The sequence below is a fragment of the Dipodomys merriami genome, unplaced genomic scaffold (genome assembly GCF_024711535.1).
Source record: "Dipodomys merriami isolate MVZ:Mamm:240054 unplaced genomic scaffold, mDipMer1.0.p SCAF_15, whole genome shotgun sequence".
Classification (NCBI taxonomy): domain Eukaryota; kingdom Metazoa; phylum Chordata; class Mammalia; order Rodentia; family Heteromyidae; genus Dipodomys; species Dipodomys merriami.
In genome coordinates, this window is record NW_027202826.1 from 5488808 (window position 1) to 5503372 (window position 14565).

Consider the following 14565-nt stretch of genomic DNA (forward strand, 5'->3'; position numbering starts at 1 on the left):
GTGATAGATGATAATTCAAATAATACTTTCTAAAAGGAATTAAAGGCCATTTGTTTCATATACTTTATGTGCTCAAGTAATATTTCCAATGGAGTATATTGAAAAATGGATACTGGAAGACTTAATATTGTTAAAATGCCCATACTACTCTAACTGGCTACAGATCTAATACAATGCCTACAAAAATGACATTTTCTGTGGAAATAGGAAAGACAATCCTAAAATGGATATGGATCCACAAAGACCCCCCCAATAACCATAACAATCTGAAAAGAGCCAAAGCTGGAGGCAGCACACGTCTTGTTTTTAAAATATATTACAGAGCTGCTGTCATTAACACAGTAGAGTAGACATCAAGACAGGCAGCAGGACTAAAGGAGCAGACCAGAGAGCCCAGGACTAAGCCCACACAACATGGACATCGGATCCTTGGAAGGGTGTCAAGAAAACACAAGTTTTCCATAAGTGCTCTGGGAAGGCTAGGCACACATATGCCAAATAAAGAAAGGAAGCCCTATGCTGACAATGTACACAAAAATCAACTCAGAAGAGAGAGTCAAATACAAGACCGAAAAATACAGAGTCCACAGTGCAAAACATAGGGGAACATCTTCAGGGTCCTTGTTGTCACAGGTTATGACCCCCAAACCACAGTCAACAACAGCAGTAGCACCAATGAAAAGGATAATTTGTGTTATTTCAGACCTTGACACAGTAAAGGAGCAATCAACAGAATACAAAGGCAGGTTCCAGGATGGAAGAAAGTGTTTTCAAACCATGAGTAAGAGACTAGTATCTAAAAATAAAATTTGCAACTCAGTTTTTTCAAAAAAATATGATTTTTAAAAAGCAATCAAAGAACTTGAACATACCTTTTTCCAAAGATAGGATACAAATGACCAAAAGGTATATGAGAAGATGTTCAGTATTACTAATCATCAGCAAAATGCAAATTAAAATACCGCAGTGAGAAAAAGCACATACTGACCACTGATATCAAGGTGAGAAAGTTTGAACCCTGTGCATGCTTGGTGAGAATGTAAAATAGTACAGCTGCTATGGAAAACAGAAGGGAGGTTCCTCAAAAAAAGTGAAATAAAACTATTCTGTGTTCTATTCAATAAGCCTATTTCTGAGCTTTTACCTAAAAAGCTAACATCAAGATTTCAAAGAGGTATTTTTACTCTGATGTCAATTGCAGCATTATCCACTATAGCTGAGATAGGGTACCAGCCAAAATCCTCATCAACAGATAAAGAGACGAAGAAAACATGGTATGACCACACAACAGAATATTAGTCAGTCTTAAAAACAGGAGGAAATACTGCCATATGCAAGAAAACAGATTGATTAGAGAAGGAATATTATCAAAACCATAGAAAGCAAAGAGCATACTCGTGGTCACTAGAGAAGGGAAGAAATGATGAGGAACTGGAATTCCATAGTGTGTTTCAAGTAGGCAAAAGAAATATAGGTTTGTTGTACAACATGTAGATGTTGTACACAAATCAGCACGTGTTAAAACTCATGGAGATATATGTTACAGCAAGTAAACAAAATATCTAAAAATAGTCTTCAATATTATTTGAAGGAGCTGATTTTTATCTTGTGTATTTCAGTTGTTTTCTACTGTGATTCCTGGGACTGTTTTCACTCCTGTGTCTGTTTTTACTTGTTATGTTTTATTTGGTGGCCTATTTTACCATATGCTATGTCTCTAACATCAAATAAACAGCTAAGAGTGAAGGATAAAACTTTCTCATCACTGATCAAATCTACCCCCACAAAGAAAATATTGTTTGTGGAAAAACTTACTAGTAAATAGGAAAGCTATAAGTACCTGCGCTAAGGACTGTGAAAATTTCATCCATTTATATGATTGTTTATGGTAAAATGGATAATGACTGACACTTCCTTCCACTGGCAGGTCCTGGGATGCTGGACAGTGCATCAGATGCGGGTGTTCAAAACTGTCATCAAGAGAAAACAAATACTTGGGATGTCAATTATTTGTATTTAACACTCACATAGGGGCTAAACTCAATAGGCCATAATAGAGAAGTCAGAACTTGGCCATCAGAGCAGCTCAATGGAATTTGAGTAGCATGTCACTCTCTTCTCACTCTGAGATACTTGACAAGTGTTTTTTAAAAGCATCTCTTGGTTGTTTCTCATCCTGGTATAACCCCCTGCCACCATGCAGGATTAAATATGATAGTATATGTAAATAATAACAATTAACATTTAGTATCTGTCATGCACCAAACAATGTTTTAAGTGCTATAAATAAGATAGTGTATCTGTCTGTAGAAAAGAATTCTAGAGGTGAGTGCTGTAGATAGGAAACTGGCACCGTGACTCATGGAAGGGCATAGAAGAGTTAGTAAGATGAAAACTGAGATTTAGACCCCAAAATTCAGGCTCCAGGGTTCCAACTACTTACACGTCTTCACCACTAGCATTTTATGTACAAACGACTTGACATAAAGTAGAGACTCCATTAATTGCTAGTGCTGTAACCACAGCTTTTTTATGGCAAAATAATTTCTACTGAACTCCCAGGAAGCTCAGTGTTGGCCAGGGCTGCAAACGTTAATGAAGTAAATAAACCATTTTGCTAACATGGATACTTTTCATTACATTCTCCCTCCGACAAGGCAACAAAGCCAGAAATTTCTTTTTAATGCTAATATGAATCAAAAGTGAAGGTTTCCATTAAAAAGAAAATGTCCCACGTGCTTCTCCTCTTCTGAGCCTTGGACTCAGATGCCCCTGGGGTCCCCAAAGTCTCCTCATCCATGCTGACCTGTTCCTAGTGGTTACAGTGAGAAAATACTGGGTGGACACCAATGAGATGGAACATAAAAGGGAAAGCAAAATGGAAGAACTGCAGGTCAGTCCTGGTGAATGAATGGGTATTTTGCAAGAAAAGAAGCAATGGCACTGCCCAATGAAAGAAGAAAAGAATTCTTCAGAGAAATGCCTCCAACCAGAAAAATCAACCAAGCAGGAGAATCGTGAAGGAGCATGAAGGATGATGCAGAAGACAGGGATAAAGGGGACACCACCGATTGCGGCCTTCACACAAAACAGACTATCACCTGATCTGGGGCAATGTGTAGACCGTTGGTTTTTCATGACCAGCAGGTTTTCTGTTAAATAGGAGAGAAACAATCTTGGGCTTCCTTCGGTTGCACAGCAGGTTGACAAAAAAATGACAATAATGGTCCAAGACTCTGAAAGGAAGTATTGCAAATATTTCACAGAAAAGAAATGGCAAATAACTAAGGCCAGGGATATGTATAAACATTTGAATGTTTTACAGTGTGACCCACACATCACATGGTATTCTGTGAGGATGTACCATTTTATGTGTCTTGTTAAACAGTAATTAAATAAATAAAACACAAATATTCTGCTAAGGTTTGGTTTTGAATATTGCCACTGATTTTTATGGATGTATTTACTGAGATATCGGTCATTTGCCATAAAATTCTTCCATTTAGTGTACAAAAAGTATATCCACAAGTATTAGGCAACCTTCACCATAACAGATTTTAAATTTCTTTTTTCTGCTAAACTTAGGAAAATTCATTTCATCTAAGGGGTGTATTTTGGCCCTTGTGGGCTTCTAAATTTCTTCTTCACTCAGATTCTCCTGCAGTTCTGACTGCCTGAGGCAAACTGCGATAATCACCTGGGCAGAGACAATCCAAGTCAGAGTCGCCTTCACTTCTGATGCCCTAAATGTTTCTGCCTTCCAGATTTCCTCCACTCCTACTGCCCTGCCCCACTGAAGGCTGATCTGGTCCAGCGCCAGGACAACTGGGGCATCCCAGTGTGCTTACTTTGACCTCCCCAATTCTTTGGGACTCCCCTCCTCTTCCTGGGTTGGTGAACTAGACACATCCAGCTCCAGAAGGCCCCAGCCATGAGAGTGGCGTTGGCAAACAAGATGGCCCCTGTTGACTGCATCCTCACACCTTCCGCATGCACATCATATATATATATATATATATAATTGTAAAGATACTGTACAGAGGGGTTACAGTCACATGAGTAAGGTAATGAGTCCATTTCCTATCGCGTATTCTCCCTCAGACCCCTGCTGCGGTGGGCAAATTCTAAGGTAGTCCCCAACACGCCCTTCCTTCGGTACACATGACTTCTGTGGAATGCGAATGCGATGCACTGACATCCTCGTGATTAGTTTAGTAATCATGTGACTTTGAATTGTTCAAAAGGAGATCTTGAGCATGACCCTGGACTAGTCAGATAGTGTCATGGCCTATCCTAAACTCAGACTGACTTGCCAGAGAGAGAGAGAGAGGAGAGAGAGAGAGAGAGAGAGAGAGAGAGAGAGAGAGAGAGAGAGAGAGAGAGAGAGAGAGAGAGAGAGAGAGAGAGAGAGAGAGAGAAGAGAGAGAGAGAGAGAGAAAGAGAGAGAGAGAGAGCTATGTGGGCAGTAGATAGACATGCAGACAGACACAGACAGACATGTGGACAGACAGGAAAGACAGACAGATAGGCATGCAGACAGACAGTTAGCCCCACTCCCAGCTTTAAGTATGGGAGGAGCACACAGCAGCCATTGGAGAGCGGCCATTATGAGTTTGCATCAACCCCCGCCAACCATCAGCAAGAAGGCAGTAAACACGGTTGTGCTGGTAGCTTTAGTGTGGTCTTGTTTGTGAACATTCAGGTAAATGCCCAAAAGTGGGATTGCTGGGTCATAGGGGAGCTCTATGTAGAGTCTTTTGAGGAACCTCCATACTACTTTCCAAAGTGGTTGAACCAAGTTTACACTCCCACCAACAGTGCAGTAAGGTTCCCTTCTGTCCACATCCCCTCCAGCATCTGTTGTTATGAGAGTTCTTGATTTTAGCCATTCTAACTGGAGTGAGGTGGTATCTCAATGTTGTTTGGATTTGCATTTCTTTTATGGCTAGGGAGGTTGAGCATTTCTTCATGTGTCTATTGGCCATCCTTCTTTCCTCTTTAGAGAAGTTTCTCTTTAAGTCTTTAGCCCTCTTATTTATTGGGCAGTTGTTTCTTTGAGAATTTGTTGTTAGGGGATTTAATTTTTTGAGTTCCAGGTATACTTTAGATACTTTAGATCCTATTCTGTTGTATGGCTAGTGAAGATCTTTTCAATGAAATTCTATGCCTCCAACAGAAAGAATGGCATTGCCCCATTTGTTAGGAAATGGAAAGACATGGAAAAATTATATTAAGTGAAGTAAGCCAGGCCCGAAGAAACATATGTCCCATGGTTTCCCTTATTTGCAATATCTAGTATATGTCTGACACAAGCAGAAAGTTGATGTTAGGCGAAATGAACCCCAGATAAGGACTCAAATGGTTTTCTTTCTTGCTATTGTTTCTACCATATTTATAAGATATTTCTTTGTTGCTTTGTATGTCCCTCCCCCATGTATAACCCGTTTTCACTGTATTTGATGTTGGTATAATTTGTGGAGGGGAAGGGGAAAAACAAATCGTTTAAATAGGGATACAGGTGGACCCATTGCAACAATGAGATGTACAAGTCGTTATGTCGAAAACAAACTTTACAACTTTGGCACAAGCTGGGGGGTGGGGGGAATGGGAAGGGATGGGAAGGGGAAACAAAGGAGGAGGCACCAATGCTTGGTAAGAAATGTACTCATTACCTTGCTCATGTAATTGTAACCCCTCTATATGGTATTTTCACAATAATTTTTTTAAAAAAAGAAGGCAGGAGCCTCAGCTTTACAACACAGATGACCACATTCTGTCAAAAATCATGTGAACCTGGAAAAGGACCTTAAGCTCTGGTTAGATATCTAGCCTGATTTCAGCCTGCAACCTAGGAGAGAATTTATCACATGATCTAAGAGCCACAAACACACAAATAGAAGATTGTCTTAAGATGCTGAGTTTGTAAGAATTTAGGACACAACAACAATAACTAATTTATCCCTACCCCTTTTTTAACCTGGAAAACTCTACCTTGCTCTTTTTTATTTTTTGGTGGTGCTGGGCTTGAACTCAGGTCCTTAGGCTTGTTTATTTGACTGCATTCTACCCCTAAAACCATGCTTCCAGCTGGGCTTTTTGCTGGTTATTTTGAAGATGGACTTTTCTTCCCTAGCTGGATTAAAATTGTGATTCTTCAGATCTCAGCTTCCTGACTAGCTAGGATTATAGGTATGAGCCACCAGCACCCAACTCCTACCTAGCTCCTAAAAGAGTTGCTTGTTCTTAACGCTTGATGAAATTTACTCAAATTTCATTTGAAGCTAAAAGATGAGTGTTTCTCCTGTTCTCTGGCAAGAACTCACAGTCCTATTTCCCTAATGTATTTTCTCACTTGAATGGAAGTCTTGCATAACTAGCTATGCTTAAAAGACTCTGATTGGGAGATTTCTAAAGAGATGAGGTTGGCACAACACCACTGCAGTGTTTAATGTGTGCCCCTTGAGAGAAGAGCCCTTCATCGCCACCCCCTCACCCTAACTAGAACGACCCCTCCAGGGCAGGCCCCTCTGCAGAACACCAGTGCCCCTCAACCACCTGCATCAACTCTCGAGACTGGTTCTTTGAGCTGGGCACCGGTGGCTCACACCTGCCATCCTAGCTACTCAGGAGGCTGAGATCTGAGGATCACAGTTCAAAGGCCGTGGAGACTTTTATCTCCAATAAACCACTAGAAAACCAGAAATGGAGCTGTGACTCAAGTGGTAGAGCACTCGCCTTGAGCTGAAGAACTGAGGGACAGCACCCAGGCCCAGAGTCAAGCCCCAATGACAAAAAAAAAAAAAGACTGGTTCTTTGATTGTGAATTACCACAGCACCATTGTTATTCTGGGAGGAGACAGTTTGCTTATATTTCTCCTTGCTTCTTGCTCCTGACCAGCATTTCAGCCCCATTGTGTTAGAATGCCTAATGCTTACTTTCTTTGTAGGGAAAATAGATCCATTGTCTAAGACAAGTTTATTCTTCCAAGGGAGTGTTCCCCCACAACAGATAGTAAACAGAAGTGAACAGCCAGGATGTACCACAGGGCTAGTGCTCTCAGGAGGACCCCAAAGAGAACACCCAAGAGATGACAGAGAGCATTCATTTCCAACCACCCATCCCATGGTGTCTACGAAAGGCACAGTTGCTTGACTGTTCTTACATGTCATTCATCCCCCTCTCTTCTCCTTATTTTATGTGAGCAGGATGCAGTCCAGGTTCCTATCATTAATAATGCAGCAAACAGCAAATCCTACCCAGATGAGAGCACGCTGCTCTCTTCCAGGGCGAGGAAGTAAACAAAAGTAATTAATGGTAAAACGCAGGCCCAGGGGTTCTTCCCTCAGCCCAAGTCTGCTGGAAGTGAGGAGATTCTTGGGCTTGTATTAAAGCTGCTTCCTAGGGATCAAGCAGCCTGTCAATATTGACTGACTGTTGGGCCAAACACTGAACCATGGAGAATGGCTGCATTTATTTACTCATTCAACAAATGTTCATAGGCTATTTGGATGTGGCGAAGGATAAGAGAAAGTATAGGAAAATAAGAGATGGCAATTGAACTGGAGTTGATTGCAGTTGGTTGTAAAAATATAAACGTAATGAAATTAACGTCAACAAGATAAATGCAGAGGTTCTGCTTCAAGAAGAAGAGGGGGTAATTGTATCTGGATAAATTGGAGAAAGTCTAGCCTCTGTATGTGTGTGTGTGTGTGTGTGTGTGTGTGTGTGTGTGTGTGTGTGTGTGTGTGTGTGTGTGTGTGTGTGTGTGTGTGTGTGTGTGTGTGTCTCACAGAGAGACAGAGAGGAGAGAGAGAAGGTACAGGAGAGAAGATAGAAAGGAGAAAGGTGAGATGAGGGTAAAGCAAGAGGAGAGAGAGAATGGAAAAAGAAAGGAAGCAACTGAGAAAAGGCTGTTTTGTTTTTGTTTTTGTTTTTTGCCGGTCATGGGGCCTGAACTCTGGGCCTGGGCGCTGTCTCTCAGCTCTTCAGCTCAAGGCTAGTGCTCTACCACTGGAGCCACAGCACCACTTCTGGCTTTTTCTGCTTATGTGGTGCTGAGGAATCAAACCCAGGGCCTCATGCATGCAAGGCAAACACTTTACCACTGAGCCACCTTCCCAGCCCAGAAAAGGCTGTTTTAAGAGAAGCAAGCGCACTACACCTTCCTAAGACGACACTGCTTCTAATACGGTCACTCACAGAGAAAACTGATAACACCCTCAGCGCCTCTGTGGGGTCAGAAGCTTGGACCTGGGGCGCTGGGGAGCTGGGGACCTCGGGAGCTGGGGACCTCGGGAGCTGGGGGGCTGGGGCGCTGGGGACCTCGGGAGCTGGGGACCTGGGGCGCTGGGGAGCTGGGGCGCTGGGGCGCTGGGGAGCTGGGGAGCTGGGGAGCTGGGGCGCTGGGGAGCTGGGGCGCTGGGGAGCTGGGGCGCTGGGGCGCTGGGGCGCTGGGGAGCTGGGGATCTGGGGAGCTGGGGAGCTGGGGCGCTGGGGAGCTGGGGAGCTGGGGACCTCGGGAGCTGGGGAGCTGGGGAGCTGGGGAGCTGGGGAGCTGGGGAGCTGGGGACCTCGGGAGCTGGGGACCTGGGGATCTGGGGAGCTGGGAGCTGGGGAGCTGGGGAGCTGGGGAGCTGGGGACCTCGGGAGCTGGGGACCTCGGGAGCTGGGGAGCTGGGGAGCTGGGGCGCTGGGGAGCTGGGGAGCTGGGGAGCTGGGGAGCTGGGGAGCTGGGGACCTCGGGAGCTGGGGACCTGGGGAGCTGGGGAGCTGGGGAGCTGGGGAGCTGGGGAGCTGGGGAGCTGGGGAGCTGGGGACCTGGGGAGCTGGGGAGCTGGGGAGCTGGGGAGCTGGGGAGCTGGGGAGCTGGGGAGCTGGGGAGCTGGGGACCTGGGGATCTGGGGAGCTGGGAGCTGGGAGCTGGGAGCTGGGGAGCTGGGGCGCTGGGGACCTGGGGAGCTGGGGAGCTGGCGAGGAGTGGGTGGCGTGACTGCAGAGTGCTCTTATTTTTGTGGAGTTGTGGCTCCACACATTTCACAAAGCCTTCACATGCATCTACTATACGCAAATTACACATCAGTGACACAGATGTCTTTGAGTAAGGAAAAAAATGTCACATTTCAGAAGACAAGACACCTACAGCCGAACCCCAACTAATGAACAGCAAGAAAGCCAAAATGATCTCTTCGAATGCAGAAGAAATGACAACTGGGGCGTCTAGGCCTGGAGGAGATGAGCCCAGACTGAAGCGTCTGGGTTGGAAAGAGACAGGGGTCCAGGAAAGAATCCCCCAAGGAGCAAGGGAGAAAAGACCACCCATGTTTTATCTGTCAAAAGTGGTACTAAAGGACTCTCAAATAGTCTAGGATGCAAACAAATCTCTGCAAGCCAAAGACAAGGCAAATGCTAACTTAAAGCAGAAAGCCTTAGCTAAAAGGACAGGGCCATGTGCCTAAGACGTGTTTGCACTGGGCTGAGGATGAAGGCTCATCTTGAAGAACGTTTCACGTATAGGCAGGAATGCATTTTTATTTAAAAAAAAGTTTAAAATGGAATTCAACTAATGCAACACCTGAAGCCCTCTGTCTATATTACCTGACGCCAATCCTTCCTTATTTCTATGAGTACAAAAAGGCAGACAGGACCTGAAGGAAGACATCAAGAATAAAGTGGGAAAATGAACAATGGGGACTTGATGGGATGAGACAATATTCATCTGTCTCCTGAGATTTTTGCCTTAGGCCTTGCCCAACTGCAGGTGAAGAAATTGAGGCTGTGCAGGCGGAGGGGGGGAAGAGGGGGGGTTGGCGGGAGGTGGTGTTGGGAATGTTTCTCTTTCAGGGCATGCTGGAAATCCTGTGTGAGATCAGGAAATCCACCAGGGCTTCTTCTTAGGTCCAGAGGGGGCACAGCGCCACCCGCAGGGGACAGTATGCCACAGCACTCCCAAGAAGACACCCTACAGGCATCCGGCACCCAGGACATAGCACTCACGCCGACACAGTAAGATCCCAAAGCAAGAAAATACAGAAGGAAAAGGTATAAACTTGACCCAGAACTCCAATTTTCTCGGTCCTACTTCATCGCCTCACACTCTCTGGTTTCAGAAGTTGAAACTCTTCTGAGATCTATCATGATAATAATAAAATCCCTCCTAGGAAGCCTTTCTGTCATTGCTCATGGCATCCGTTTCCCTGGTTAACAAGAACTTAGGAAAGTCATCTTCACTGTGGTCCAGCCCAGGAGGGGGAGCACCATTACCTCCACAGCGGCACAATTCTTGCCTTTTCTTTTCTTAATGTTCAGCGGAGATTCTCCTCCTGTGAGGTGGAACCCACCATGCCTCCCAGACTGGGCTCAGGTCTACATGAGTGGGTGCATCCTCTACATGCTCATGTTTAACCTTTGCCTTGAAAATTATCCGGGAAGGATACCTAACTTTATGTTAAGTGCTTTAAGGCATGGGAATAAATTATATTTTTAAAACCCTTTGCTTACATTTTTCCATAATTAACAGTGTGGGCCTATGGTTAAATAACTTAAAAGGGTTCTGCAAAGTTAATGAGTGCCACATTAATTATATGAGAACAAAAAATAGAAATCTGTGTCAACACACTGTAGAGGATGAACTTATTTTTATTTCTGTGTGTTATTCCTCTCAGAAGGGCATGAGTAGCTTACCAGTGACACAGTCTACCTGCTATTTTAACCTGCATTCACCTAGCGTGTCCTAATTTGTTGAATTTCAAAAGCAGGTGTATTATCAGAAAACTAACATTATTTTTTGTATACTGGCCACCTTATAATACAGAATATCATAGTATAATACTGAGCTGATTGTAAATTCTGAAACACAAAGTACAGATGAAATAATGACTGAAGATTAAGGACCAAAGTAAATCAAAATCATGAGGAGGTTTAAACTCATCCATGATGAATATATGGACAATGGTAAAACAAATTTTAATAGGTCAAATGCCATAACCAGGTATTATGTCTATTCTGAAGAGCGTAAGATGAAATGAGCTTAATTATAGAATAAAGAATTTCAAACTAGGTAGAAAAGTTCATGTGAGCCTTACCTCCAGTTAATTAACAAAAAAAAAAAGGCCAGAAGTGGTGGTGTGGCTCAAGTAATAGAGGACCAGCCTTGGGTGGCAAAAAAGCCATGCAGTCAGTAAGAGATGGTTGAATTGAAATAAACAGTTTACAATCTCAGTACCAGCCATGTTTGATTCTTTCCCCTCACAACAGTGTGTCCTTTTTGAAAGTTGAACACAGGGAACTTCCTAACTTAGCTATTTTTTTTTTCTAAGTTGAAAACTCCTTAAAGAACACTGTCAGAGCTTCCTTTCATAAAATGCTAAGGACAGCGTGGAAAACAGGAGTCTCTCAGCCCATCCTGACTGTGTAACACCCAGACTGTGCTTTTTTCCTTCTGAAGTTACACACGTTGCCAGGCTTTCCCTCTTAACAGGAAACAGTCCTTCCAAGCTTGAAGTCGCTACAGAGTTGAGATGGCCTTACAGTAGAGAAAGGCCGTGAAATACTGCTTTGAGCTCAAATCTTCCAAAGGACTAGATAAGGACGAAGGAGAACAGGATCCTGAAATATAACCAGCAAGATGAATGGGAGAGAGTAAACATGACTTGATCCTAAGTCTGAAGTCTCTTCTGTCTCATTATTCACGCGCATCACGTACATGGGCCATGGCATGTTCAGTTTTAATCTGTGGCAATGATGAGTAACTACTGGGTGGTTAAAGCACGGTACTGAGGTATTGGAAACAGAGATACAGATATCCTCTGTCTTGGGGACAGGTTTACCTATATGACTAAAGGCAAGAAAGGAGCTGTGTTACTTCCCTTTGGAAGGCTTGAAGAACAAATGGAACTGTGACAGGGAACCCGAGGCACTGCAGATGCAAAGTGATTGTGGAATCAGACTTGAAAACAATATGAATTTCTGCAGGATTTCACTAACCAAGAATATGCACACTCGACCCTTACAGAAAAGTGTGATGTCGGGGGGAAAACGGTGTTTATTAATTAGAGCGAGTACAATAATGTTCTAACTCCACACCCAAGAATAAAAAGGAACTTAACTCGGAGTTAAAATAAAATGCTAGCACACCAGGTACAGTAGTAATTCCAACACTCAGGAGGCCGAGGTAGGAGAATCAAAAGGTCAAAAATAGGTTGAGCTACACAGGGAAACCTTGTCCAACACAAACAGGTTAATTAGTTCATTCATTCGAAATATTGGATCAATGTTTTAGTTACCATTCGAAGAAGAACTGAAAAGTTAGTAAAAACGAATCAGGCTTCTTTACGGAAACTAATCTTTATAATAAAGGAAGAGTTGAGCTTGGAAAATAAGAAATGGAAAGACTTTCAAAGTGAGAAAGGGAGCAAGTGACAGGAAAGTACAAAAGACTGAGGCACAGGATGGAGAATAAAGGCAACAGCCATATTCACAGGACACTCACCACGTTAGAAATGAACTGTACAACTTGGTGGGGAGGAGTCCAACGGGAGGGAGAGTGGAGGAGGGAGAAGGTAACAATGTTTGACAAGAAACGTACTCATTACCTGACTTATGTAACTGTCACCCCTCTGTACACTGCCTTTACAATAAAAAAATAAAATTTTAAAAAATACATATGAAGCAAACAAAAAGAACAAAAGACCAGGGGTGTTTCTGTAGGTCCAAAAATCTAGAGAATTAGTCCATCTCCATTTCCTTCTCCTGGAAATGTAGTATCTATCCTGTTTATCTGCTGAAAGGTCAAGTCAGAAAAAAGATGTAGTAGCTCTTTAAGATTAAGTAGCAAGACACATAAATCAACATCACCACTAATGTATTAGAATAATCAGAGCAGGTCCATAGATTGAAGAGTAATGAAGTTGTATTAATTTCATTTGTCTTCCAGATTAGATTTGAAAGTCCAGGGAAACTTGTTATATTGTAAGAAGTCAGGTCCACAAGTAAAATGAAAAGTGAGAATTAAAGGGACAATAACTAAGGTGACATTATAATAAGGCAATGTACTTTTATTTAGAGGATAAGAATATTTGGACAATTAGATTTTTTTCAATATAGGAAGGAGATCTCTTTACAGCACTTAATTCTAAAATGATTCCAATTTGGTTAAATGATTATATTTAATACTTTAAATTACCCACTTATCCTCAATAAAGAAAAAAATAATAGATTTCAGATTTGTAAAGGCCATTTTCATTGTGTCTTAATCTCTTTCTAAGAAATTCTATAGCAACTGTTACCATAGTTTTCATATTTTGAGACAGATCTTGAAAACTTTCCTTTCAACTCTTTTCAACCACATGTCTAGCACACAGCCCCACCCATCCAGGGCATTCTTTCTGGGCCTGTCCCAGGTTACTGCTTTCCAATACCCGGCAGGGAGAGTGATTGGTAACATAAGGGTCAAAAGTGGGATATTAGTTACAGGAAAGAATGAACCCACAGTCCAACAAAATGAATGCCACGAAACTGGTACCTGAAAAGTGAGGGGGGGTAGAGGAGGGGTCTTGCATTTGCCAAGAACTCTGTCACTTGAGCCGTGCCCTCAGTGCTGTTTGCTTTTAGTTGTTTTTAATCAGATAACTTTGTGCTTTTTGTCAAGGGTCAGCCTTAGACTGTGATTCTTCTGCCTTTACCCCCGTATAGCTGGGGATACAGATACAACCTGCCATGTCAGTATTTCTCTATCCTGGCCTAGAATCATGTAGCAATTGACCTCTGCCTCCCTCTGCTGGGAAGACAGTCATGAACCCCTGTGCAAGCCCCATCATGTATCTTTTGTTTCACCTATTTTACTTGTAGGTCTTTATTTTATTTTATTTTATTATTTATTTATTTATTTATTTTTGCTTATGTGGTGCTGAGGAATCAAACCCAGGGCCTCATGCATGCAAGGCAAGCGCTCTACCACTGAGCCACCTTCCCAGCCCGTAAGTCTTTATTTTAAAAAAATAATGACTGATGTGTTAAAATCTCAACTGTTGTATTATTCTCTAAGGCTTTGGGTAGTAATGTAAAAAATGGAAATATAGCCAAAGGAATTGATTAAAAATTATGATACATTAGGATACTATATGTCATCAAAATATTTCCACAAACTAAATGAAATGATAAGAAAAAAATTCAGAAGACTTGATTAATAAAATAGCACTAAAACTAGCTTATATTTAGAATGCTTATTCTATTTGAAAAATAAATTAACAAATATGTGTATGTGTATAAATATGTATAAGCATATAAAAAGTAGATATCAAAATACTAATAACTGATGAAATATTACTGATGTATACATCATTACCTATATATAGTATATATAATTGATCTATAATTCCTAGTTATTCTATAAGAAACACAATTAATTATCACAATAAAAATTAGAAATGTGGGGCTGGGAAGCTGGCTCAGTGATAGAGTGCTTGCCTTGCATGCATGAGGCACTGGGTTTGATTCCTCAGTACCACATAGGCAGAAAAACCCAGAAGTGGTGTGGTGGCTCAAGTGGTAGAGTGCTAGCCTTGAGC

At 42.4% G+C, this 14565-nt stretch overlaps 1 protein-coding gene across 1 annotated transcript; it reads right to left on the reverse strand.

The window, feature by feature from the left end:
- Positions 1–8237: 8237 nt before the first annotated feature.
- On the reverse strand, positions 8238–9077 carry LOC138827051 (uncharacterized). The gene has a single exon (XM_070022575.1). The coding sequence runs from the start codon at positions 9075–9077 to the stop codon at positions 8238–8240; it is 840 nt and encodes a 279-aa protein (XP_069878676.1).
- Between the last annotated feature and the right edge of the window lie 5488 nt (positions 9078–14565).